The 12,066-nt window shown below is 42.8% G+C and overlaps 1 protein-coding gene across 2 annotated transcripts in view; it reads left to right on the top strand.

The window, feature by feature from the left end:
- Positions 1-12,066, top strand: part of LOC131269546 (protein lap4) — a 60,313-nt gene that overhangs the window by 4,052 nt on the left and 44,195 nt on the right. For both annotated transcript variants that reach the window (XM_058271967.1, XM_058271966.1), the window contains exon 2: positions 164-932. In XM_058271967.1, the coding sequence (XP_058127950.1) occupies positions 771-932 (162 nt within the window). In that variant the 5' untranslated portion in view covers positions 164-770. The remainder of the gene's footprint in view (positions 1-163; positions 933-12,066) is intronic.

Below are 12,066 nucleotides of genomic sequence, written 5' to 3'. Positions count from 1 at the left end.
GTCCGCCGGTCGTGTGTGCCATGAGCAAGAGAGCAGAAGAGCAGGGTTCCGAACAAAACAAAAAAACCGACCGGGAAAAACCAACCAGCCGTGGGTGGTTGGGTAGTTGCAAAATTCTCCGCTGGGAAATGAATCCACACGCTTACCAAGGGGAGGGGGTCAGCGACCCTTTGCTTTTTCTTTCTGTTTTTGAAGTTAGCATTTGCTGTAGTAGTGTAGTGTACCGAGACCTTCACTACCGCTGCCCGCAAGTGTAAGGTAGACGAGAAGTGTACGGACGGAAGTAGCGGGCAGAAAAATAGACAAATCGAACGGAAAAAAACGTACGATCGGAAAAACGGCGGCGGCGGTTGTTGCGAGGTAACGCGGCCAACATCCAAACAACGCGGCGGCATGTGCGTGTACGTGTGCGCGCGTTTACACGTGTGACTCGGTTGTTGGAACGCTCGGAGGAGGGGGTAGTGAACACAAGCACCCCGAATATATATATATCCTCTTCGATAAAGAAAAAGAAAACAAGGGTGCGGTATGTAAATTGCCCGACATTCAGGTAAAACAACCACCTACCCCCGAAAACGCAGCAAGGAAGTGAACGATAGGCAGCAATAGCTCCGAGAAAGGAGAGACGGCGCACGGGAAGAGGGACATTTGCCGGCACAACCTCTCCGTCGTGAAGGAAAAGCATCGGTGCTTAGTGGCAGCGGAAGCGCGGGAAAGCGAACGACGGTGATCGGCGCCCCGTTGGCCGGCAACCGCGGCAACGTTCCAGGATGTTCAAGTACATACCCATCTTCAAGGGATGCAACCGGCAGATCGAGTACGTCGACAACCGGCACTCGTCGCTGCCGAACGTGCCGGAGGAGATCTTCCGCTACTCCAACAGCCTGGAAGAGCTGCTGCTGGACGCGAACCACATCCGTGATCTACCGAAGGTAAGTCCAAACATTCGCTGCACAGTTGTGTTCTTAACTCCCGCACCTCTAAAACTTTCCTTTTAGCAGAGTACCCTTCCCCCCTCGACGGATCAAATCCGTGCGGACATCAGAAAAAGGTCGAATTACAATCGTGACTCATTTAAAAAATGTAGACTCACCGAAAGGATTCCTTTCCAACCAGTTGTACATCCATTTACCAAAGGTGGTTCAAAGCGGTGTGCAACTTGGAAGTAACTTTACCGAGAAATACCACTGTCCAAACCTGTTGTAGGTGCTCAAGCTCCGATCTGTTCGAAGAACATTCCCGAAGCGAGTGGAGTTACCAAATGTCAATCACGGTCACACTTAGCGCCCGCCGATTCCTCGGCAGCTTCCTACTGACGTGATTCAATCACACATGTGTCTTATGTGTAGGCGGCCCAAATTTGCCGCTTATCTTGCCGCGAGGCGAACGGGCAGGACAAGTGGTGGCAACTCTCTTCGAACACCCTTGCACATTGGACACCGAGAGATGGCAAGTAAAAGTGCGCCATGATTTAGGACCCTTTTTTTTTTTTTTTTTTTTTTTTTTTTTTTTTTTTTTTTTTTTTTTTTTTTTTTTTTTGTTTTCGGGGAGGAAACCTTCAAAAGGCGCCCACCTGGCACGACAGGTGGGGAGTGTCTGATTTCTACGGACTAAAACCTAACCCCGGCCTCTAAACCCTGGCTCCACCCAGATCCCGTCTTAACTGATATGGCATGGGTGGGGGTGATGTTGGTACATCTCGCCTTGGGTGATGCATGGCATCATGGCTCGTTTTAACGTGCATCTCTTTATCGTTGTCGCTGTCGTCTCCTGGCTGGCATGGGGCTTTCGTAGTTCCACATCCGCTGCAGATTCGTCATAATGCTTTTACTGGTGGAGCAGGCTGCCTGCCACACATCCTCACTCGCACACATGTCGTCGCATAATTCTCGTAGTGTTGGATATGATCCATCGGGCCGTTGGAGAGGTCGTCTTTCCGCGTTGAACCGAGGGCAGATGCGAAGCACGTGGTCTGCTGTCTCTTGTTCTGCTGGGCATGCTGGGCATGTTGGTGACTCAGCGTTATCGACCCGGTGTTGGTAGGCGCGGAGAAAACCAAACCCCGTCAGCACCTGCGTTAGGTGTCGGTTGATCTCTCCGTGCTTCCTTGTTGTCCATCTGGAGATATCTGGGATGCATTCGCGGGTATGATGTCCGTGCCCAGCAGCCTCCCATTGATTTAGGACCCTTTGGTTACATGGATTTTTCCACACCGCCAACTGTCTAAAGTTTTCTGGTTGTTTCTTTGAAGCTGCTGACTCATTCTTTGTTTGGTATACTCATTGATACCAATATAACCAGTTCCTCTGTATACACCATGGCTAATCTACTACATGTTGCTGCAGTGTGCTTTAATTCGCTAATCAAATGTTTAATTATACAGTCAGAGTTTTTGAAGATCCAAAAATTTATAGCTAGTCCATTGGAGAGACAACCATTTGCCTTTTAGAGACAAGATCCAGATTAAAATGGGGATGCTCAACGTCGGACAACACTTGTTTTTGCGCATGTGTCATGGGATTTTCCCCAAATTTTTCCAACTCTTCAAAAAAATTGATCAACTCTTCAATTTTCCAAAACGAGGTGAAATCGGCGGAACTATTTTTGCTCTTTCGATTAATCTAATTCCACGAAAAATTGCACGATTTCAGTGCGGATCACCATCTGCCTCTTCTTCTAGGAATTCGGGCGGGGGACAGTCATTGTGACATCGTCTCGCTCGCTTCTAAGCAATAGGAGAGAGAAAGAACGGTACCGATGATGTAATGTGTGTTTTGATTACTCGAAAGGAAATTACCACAATTTCAATAAATTTATGAAATTGCTTTATTTAGGTCGTCCATCGTGGTTGTGTCTGATGAATCTTTCTGTGTGTTTAAATTGGAGTTGTGCCTTCTGAAAATGTTGGAGAGATATGAATCTTTCACCCAAGATTCATTCAGATTGCTCTCTGAATATTGGAATCTTTAAAATATTGATTAATCTTTGGAAACATTCATTTATCTTGATGAATCTTTCAGAGGCATGGGGATCAATCGACCAAAAACAACACTTTTTTTGTGATTCTTCGACCTCATGAATCTGTCATTGAAATGTTGTATCTGTTCGAATCTATTCATAGATCTTTGACGATTCGAATATCAAAACGTTGATGAATATTATCAATCTTTCTTGAATTGGAATGACATTTTCATGAATCTTTCTTGAAGTTTCACTTTTATTCAATCAAAACAGAAAAAAACAGGAGTCTTTTCTAAGAATTGTTTACGCGTCTGTAGGATGATGAATCGCTCACTCATAGATAGATCGATGCAGTGGATCATTCCAAGCCATATATCTGAATCCGAATTGCCTAACACTAGTTTTTTTACGGCTCTCTCTAAAAAATGTTCACCTATGATAATTTGATCTTTCGACGTGTCGATTCGTTCCCATAATCTTGCGTGTGCTTGATTGTAAATGCATGCCGCATTGATTCGTTTTAAAATGTGTTACACATGAACACCCCCGCCGTCCCTCCCGCACACCTAACAAAGGTCAGATCATTTAACCAAACCTCGCACCAAATGCGGTGCCGGTCAGTTGTTGCCCGTTATTCCCCTCGGAACAAAGTACACGGGCGTATTTTTTTTTCGTCTTCTTTCCGTTCGGACGCAGGTTTGGAGAAAGAAAAGTACGAAATCGAACCGAAAAATCTCATTCTTAGCCAAAACTGCTCCAGCAGCGGATCGAGCGATGTCGTCATGCAACTCATCCGTCGGTGGAATGCTGTAGTGGCTGGGACATGGGAATGGAAAGCAACATCACACGGCAACATCGTACACTGGTGGGGGGGAGGAAAAAATAATAATAACAATCGCGCAGAGGCCGACATGGGCAGTGGGAAGCGGTGGAAAAAGCTGTTGCTGACGAAGAGGAAAAGGGCAAGCCGCGGGAGGACGGGGACGAGGGAGGTTACCGACTACTCCATTCCCGATCCCGCGAGTGATGGGACGCGCGCGTCGAAGAGTGGCCGCCGCGAATGCCACGGCATGCGGTACGGAAGGGGCGCTACAACGGGACGCGGTTACGGGGGTGATCTTCCCACCACCAGCACCACCACCACCACCAGCAGCAGGGCTGGCTATGTCCCAGCCTGGAGTGGCGTACACACACCACCACTGGCCTGTACCTGTGTACAGGTTCGCGCTTTTGAGGCCATGATGGGCTTGCAGCAGCAGGTACGCATCGCGGGTCCGGTGACGGCATCGTTGACGCGACCTCGATGTGTGTTTGTGTGCGGTGGTCAACTCGCCCCTGTCCCTTCTCTCCAGCGCCGTTCGCCATCCGGCATGGCGGCATTTCGCTGGAAAGTAGTGGTGCGGTTCTGCGACTCCACCCAGATGCGCCTCACCAACGACAACAACGATCCATGGTCGCGATGGCGCGGATGATGATGATGATGATGATGATGGTGATGGTGGCCGCACTGAAAGCCCGGAAAAAGAATAGACCACTTGTGCATTGATCACCACTTTTCCCGTTGTTTTCTTTTTTTTTTGCTCCGCTCCTCGCTGATGGAGAAGTGCATTTTTCCTGCCCGGGCGAATGTTTTTCTTGTGATGATCTGTCATGTCAATACAAGAATCGTTTGAACCAAAGTTTGGAAGTTTGACGTTCAGGAAGAAATCGCTTTGTAATATAATTATTTTACCGGTTTGGTTTTTGAGTAAGTTGTGTTTATTTTTGGAGTAAACATGAATTATTCAAGCATTTAATAATTCATTACAGGATAAATCATTGAATCTTTAAACTTTATTGTTCCGTTGTCATTGCTTTCGTTGTCATTTATTCAAATTATTACTTGTATAAGATTATTTCTTAGTTCATTTGACCGAAAGCAAAACTAACTTTACCGCAATACAACATAGCAAACATCCCCAGTACAGTTTTTACACATGTATTCTTTGTTTCGAATGTTTTTGAGACTCATGAATCTTTGAATGATAAATTCATGTAACCCAAAGATTCATGATTGCTTGACAAACAGATTAGTGAAGCTCAAAATATCAGTGAAATATGAAGAGCAGACCCATCTTTTTCCCACACCCAATAAAGAATCGTAATGATACATCAAAGGTTCGCCGAAGATTCATGAATTTTTCAGAAGATTATTAACGTTTTAGGAATCAATTCTTTAAAAAATCATTCTCAAAACTCTAATGTATTCCTTACACGCCCTACATTTTTCGAGCACATACTGCTTGCACCTGTTACAAATAGATCGGATTTTGTTATCTTTACGCAGTACTATTTGGCAGCATCGTCTGGCGTGTAGATGATCTTTTGATGTAGTAAATGTTTTATCTGTGCATTACTGTTACAGATGTTTTTTCATCATTTTTATCCTATGTTACTTTCCATTGCTTGCTGAAACGGCCATCTTGTTCGTGATTGATCAGTTTTTCATAATGTTGCATCTCGTAAGATCCTTTGAATGGAAGCTAAACTAACTTCAACCGCATCATAACGTAGCATACATCGCTATTATTGTATTTACAGATGTATTTCTTCTTTGTACGGCATGTTAGGATCACATACTGTTTGCATCTGCTTCACTACTACCACAAATGTTGGTAGTGTTATTGTTTCTCTGTACTATTTGGCAGCATCGTCTGTCTTAGTAGATGATCTTTAGATGTAGCAAATGTTTTTTTTTATGTGCATTACTGCAACAGATGTTTTGTCATCATTTATATCTTTTGTTACTTTCCACTGCTTGCTGAAACGAGCATCTTTTTCGTGAATGATCAGTTTTCCATACTGTTGCATCTGAATCTTTTGCGAACAGAAGCACACAATTCCCTCTGATTCTCTTGTTGTCTTCGAAAAACAATGTACATATCATGTCCGAAAACTGGTCATGAATTTGGTGTACAATTATTTTCAATTTAAATTCTGCCTTCAACCATTAGTACAATAAAGTTTCAAAAGAGTTTTGAAACGAAAAACTACTGTTATTTGAGTGTGACTTACGTGAATAAAGAATCAACTTCAAAACAATTGATATAATAACTTCGTAAGCATTCATTGTTCACTATGAACATTTCAAGATATAAGGGAAAGTGAATTATCAACTACGATAGAATCATTTTACCTAAATAATTATTCGTGATTGAAAGGCACTATTGCAGTCTAAATAACTGATCTGGTAGTTCTCCGGTTAGTTCGATTAATTCTTTCTTGATCAATTTTTGTTCCATTCAGCATCGCGAAAGCCGTTCATCGTGGAGTGTCCAATGCATTCGAACACAGTTTTTCCAGGTTGACAGGATCGGGGAATTGTCCATCCAAATGTTCTCACTATAAACCACTGTGAAAATGAAATCATTAGCCTTTGAGGAGTATGATCTTACTGTTGTTGTGGTTGCTTTTGTATTGCAATTGTTTCTGCAACTGTCAAACGGCATCAACGTCGACACTGGAACGTTGGAACGTTCCTCCCTCGACGTGGTTGTAAGCAACTCCAGTTTGGGAGATTCAAGCAATGCGAACGAAATATTGTAATGCAAATATGGACGTTTTGTCCGGGAAGCGACGAGCCCCATCGATCCCGGAGCGCAGGCAGGGTGCGTGCCGTGCGCATGCATACACAACTTTTCCCGAGCATGTTTTGTGTCTATGTGTGTGTGTGTGTGTGCGCCTATGCCTATCCCTTCAAGCCCAACCGCGCATCCCGCAATCGAGCAACGCATTGCGGCGCACTCCAGCAAATGCCCTCCGCCATCACAACTGGACACTTTGTCCGCTGTGTGCTATCCATGTATTTGTGCGCGGTTACGGTCAGCATATTTATATGGTGGAAGCCATAGATGAAAGGGCAGCATCGCGAAGAAAGATAAAGAGAAAGAGCGAGAAAGAGAGAGGGAGAGGGTGAAAAAAAATCAGTTTTCCGCCGCAAACCGCGATCGGCGTCGGTGTCGGTCCAGGTTGTATCCCTTTCCCCAGCGTGGTGAACCTGGTGTGGTACGATGGTGGTAACGGAAATATGCTCCTCCAGTTTCGTCCCCACTCCATCGGACGAAACTATTTCCATAGCACTTTTTTAAACAGCGCACACTTTACATTCATCGCTTGACCATCGATCGATTGATCTTAACTGTAACGATACCCTCCGAACGAACCGGAACAGAGGGAGAGAGACAGAGAGAGAGAGAGGCATAGAGAAGTGATAGCATTACTATAGCTTCCCCTTGGTTTCTTCCCATCTTAGGGAAAAGTGTTCCAACATGCACCACCTTTCGACGGGACCTGAAGGGTTTAATTAACAACATTTCCCTCAATTTGACGTAACTAGTTTTAGCCCTTGATGAATGTTTCCATAAAGCCATAAAGATATGTACGATATTTTATTGACATTTGGAAACACTGGTCTTATTTTTTGTTTAGCGTCATTCTGACACTGCGCTAGAGTAAATCAGTGTAGAATAAATAAAAAGGATAGGTGCCGTTTAACGTTTAATACGTTGCTTTAGGACAGAAAACTGGAATAACTTCCTAAGAAAAAGCCTTTAGCTTTTTATAAAATACTTTCGCATAGCTTATACATAAAAATGCGAATTTCAAGGAAATTATTCATACTTTTACGCTGTGGAAAGGACTGAAAGGATTAATGTTAAAGTAATATCATATTTGAGAAAGCGTTTCTGAAACCTCTCGTCACAAAACATCTACATAGATGTAATGTGCAAATAAATAAATCTGTAACCATTATACCCTTATTAGACGACCAATATTACTCACTCGATTTTGGATAATAGTGTTCAATCGCCATTGACAGGAATATTGTTGTCAGAAACCGGTTGTGCCCGGTTCCGATTTTCTTTCGACTGATATTTTTATGCCAAAGAGGAGATTTGTTTACTTTTTGCTCTGTTGTTTGCAACAAATTTTATTTATTACCCTAAATTGAACAATACTTTAAATTCAAACATTAAAATGATCAACCATCTGCAAAACCCATTTGGTGGAACTTTGCGTTATTACACGAGTGGACAGCAATTTTATGTCAAAAACCAATTTTGATATTAAAACTCTGTGGAAAGGGACAGTAAAATCCCTCGTCTAATAACGGTATTATGCAGAAAACTATTGTGAAAGGACTACAAAACCCTACGGAATAAAACGATCCAGAAAGAAAGCAAATATTGTCAATTTTGGTTTATAGCAATACGAATAGTTAATCCTAGGACATTTTAAGTTTCTTTTTTCTTGTTTTCTTTCTTGTAGTTTGATGTAGCGTTATATCTTTTACGTACCCTTTCGAACCGCGCTTATTTTCCAACCGTTTTGAAAACGCCTATTGTTATGTCGCGTTTTGCCCAACCATATTGCGCACTGGAACAATCTCCCCTACTTTAACGTCAAGCCGGGCTTGTATGATGTGGTCGTTGTTTCCTCTGGTACATTCCAGTCCAGGCCACGTGGTTTCTTCGACCATTTGGGTGGTGGAATGTTGTCCGATTGGTGCGCAACCCCGTGCATCCAGAAGTGGTTGTGACATTGCTTTTCTGTGCACTTTTATTTACTTTTAGATCATTTCATACCATACACCTTTCTCGAATCGGATTGAAATATTTCTCAAATTTTGAATTCACCCGTTTCGTCAATTCAATATCAATTTTGTTTCAAATCAATTCTTGTGCCTCAATTGGCAATACAAATCAGCATCACATCATTACTACCTTTAGTTTGCATTACTTTATATATAATTTAAATGCGAATATCTGCGTAAACGTCATGCATTATGATTATGAGAAAAAATTCTCACTTGACAACGAAACAAAGTAAATTTTTTCGGTAGCAGTAAATGCATTTTGCGCACAGTGTTTTCAAGCAGTGGAAAAATAACAACTCTGCCAAACACATTTTGCCCTTCGCTTTCCCATAAACACCACCATGTGTGTAGTGTTTTTGTTTGGTGTTTTTAATTTCGCTGTGAATCGGGAGTGTGAGTCACAAAGGAAAAATTATCGGGTTGTGATATTTATGTTCAAAAATTGCACCATGTTCAAAGCCACAGGTGCTACTTCGTATAGTATTTTGTTTAAGTAAACTTGTCGTTTGTTTTTCACCTCCAACTTTACTTTGAACATTTGTGTATTTATTCATCGTTCGATGGGTTTTTTTTGTCTTCCTCCCGCGTAGGGCTGGAAGTGAGTCATTAGCCAAGTGCTGGTCAGTTAGGGCGATATTAATAGAATAACGATGGATTTTTCTTCTGCCCTGCATCGGTGGACAATACAACCACCACCCTGGGCACGGTGGGAGGGGACAAGGATTTAATGGGTTTTTCGTACCGCCGCCTTTGGTCAACTCTCGTTGTTATGTGGAGGCGTTTGCAGTTTATCCGGAAAAATAAAATAGAAGCAGTTTATTTAGCCATCAAGCTGACAAGCAGTGTTGAACTTTATTGCTTCTTTTCCTCGACATCGAGACGCCTCAGGTATATCATTATTGTTTATCTGCGGATGCAATGCGCATTCGTCCGACTTCTGTGTTTATTTTTCCGTTGCTATATCGCTAACGCATTTTACTTCATTTTTAAGCTGTCTCGATTATTATTTTCTACATGTCTTTCTCCCCGCTCTACTTCGCTTTACCCGCTCGCCATTAATCGACCACCCTCGCCATTACGATATAACCTCATCATCGTAATGGGTGGAAAGTGCTGGAAATATATCTCTAATAAGCTCGCCCGTGCTGTCGGGCTACGCAGAGTGGGCGAGGTGGGTGTGCCAAGAATCCTGCCACCGTTGCCAGGAACTAAAATAGCAAAACGGTAAGCTCTCCCCGATGCACGGATGCTGTAAGCTCCGGCAGCTACAAACCAATCAAAAAAGGAAGTGGGGAAAAAACGAATCCAAACCAAGCGACAGAAGGAAGCCAAAAGTAGAACAGGAGGGAGCCAGGAATCCGCGGAATCGCCGGTGGTGCTCGGATCGAATCCGGTGGACAATGCAGCCAGGGCTGGGGTTGCGCGCGGACAAAAATCCAATCCTCCCTTGCCAATCTAGACGAGCCGCTGATGGGGTGCTACTGCCACGGAAACGCTAGTAATTGCCCTTGTTTTTATTTTTTGCCTCCCCAGCGCCGCTTTGTTGGCCTTCGACAGGAACTAATAATAAACAGCAGTTCCTCATGTTGCGACAGAGTTTCGGCGTTGCCCGCCCGCTTTTTGTTTCGCTTGTAATTGCTATCGTTAACAATATGCAATTGTGTGATGCATGCACAGTGCGCGATGCTGTGGTAGATACACACACACACACTGTGGAGGAGTTGCTGGTGGTGGTTCTCAACTTTGCACCTCACCGGGAAACGTCCGGAGCTTTCCAGAGCACAACTTGCAACTCGGAAAAAAAAGTCAGATGGGGTGAAACAAAGCGATACCATAGCACCGCAAGCAGCTGGCAACATCATCCACAATAGTCCTGTTATAGTCATCTAGCCCAGTTGGACTCACACTGGGAAAGTCGTCGTATCGATTTCATCTGTCAATTTATTGTATCGATTTTAATAAAACGAAATTCTTGGTGAAATTAGATGAGCTCGAGACAACACATTAAAAAAGCTTCACATATACAAATGTTTGTACGTTCAAATCTCGTTTGAAGTTTATTTGGATATTTTGACAACTCACTGAGCGATGGCTCATTTAAAAATAAATAAGCCGCTGTTTTGTGTCAGAGACTTCGCTCTTTTGAGGTTAAAATGCCTTTTTCGAGACTTTTCCTTTTGAACTCTGGTAGTCCCCTTGCACTTTTGACACAATAGTTTAAAAAAGTGCACCAATGTTTACCCCTACAACTTTTCCATCTGCGATATCTATTTTATTTTTTATCTTGTTCAATTTTACAATTAGCATTCAAAAACTGATTTACTATTCGTAATTTTTCGATTTAGTATTTTAGAGATGTTCAATTGTTACAAGTTACATAATTATCATATTATAAAGTGATTAATTGCAAAGAATAAGAGAAATACCAATGTTAAATGGTCAATGTTTATTAAACGGTTTTGTAATCAGTTTTCTTTTGTAACCTCATACTGTCTTTATAAAACTAATATGCAATCAGTGTTTGTTGAGTAATGTATGAACAGTGAACGCGGTTTTTGTACAAATGTGTTCTAGTGAACAAGTTATTTGGAAATCTACGATTTGATAGGTGTGTAAGTGTATTACAAACGGGCCTGACAGTTGACGTCATTTTGTACTGGTATAATTATTACGGAAATGGCCGCTAAGTGCTTCCGTGTGCAGCCCACTGTGCGGTTGGACTACAATATTGCTCCGCTTTGTTTGTCTCTCGAGTTGGGTTGTTCATATTCTCTTTGCATCGAATTAGAGATTCGGGAATCTTTGAATGAGAAATTCATGCAGATCAAATCAGATTTCTGAAACAAGTAATTTTAAAGGAATTAAAAGAGTAAACAAACTAGACAAAAAGTGTATTCGTGATGTATTTGCATCTGTCCTGACTAGTAGCTCTTTTACTCACTCTTGGAATCCGACTCAGCGACTCTTTTGCTAACTCATTTGAAATTCAAATCTCTCTTAAGGATGCAAATCTCTGTGGCGACTAATAAATCATTTTTCAATTCAAAATTCACTAAGGAGTAACTTAAAGAATCGAATCATCTCGGTGATTGTTCAGCCTGATTCAGATCATTAAAAAGATTTGCTATTCTCACGACTATATGACACACCTCTAGTTGTCTTTCGCTCGTTTCGCTGTCTCTTTGGCGAGGATTCGTTTGTTCTCGTTTGGATTTAGTTAAAAATGGGACGCCAACCATCGGGGGTCCCACATCATCGTGCTCCGTAGCTAACTTTGCTAACAAGCTGGCAGTTCCCCGGGGCGGGGAGGAGATGCACCGTATGCGCACTAATAAAACCCATCTCCCACCAATCTTCCTATCGGATGTCCTCGGAGATGGTCGGCAGCCGGAAGTGCACACCACCACACGAACCCCACGGTGGGTTTTCTGCGCTGGAAGAAACTGGCTCACTCCCGCGAATCGATTGAT

Source organism: Anopheles coustani, chromosome X (genome assembly GCF_943734705.1).
Source record: "Anopheles coustani chromosome X, idAnoCousDA_361_x.2, whole genome shotgun sequence".
NCBI lineage: Eukaryota > Metazoa > Arthropoda > Insecta > Diptera > Culicidae > Anopheles > Anopheles coustani.
This window is presented reverse-complemented; position numbering and strand designations above follow the sequence as displayed.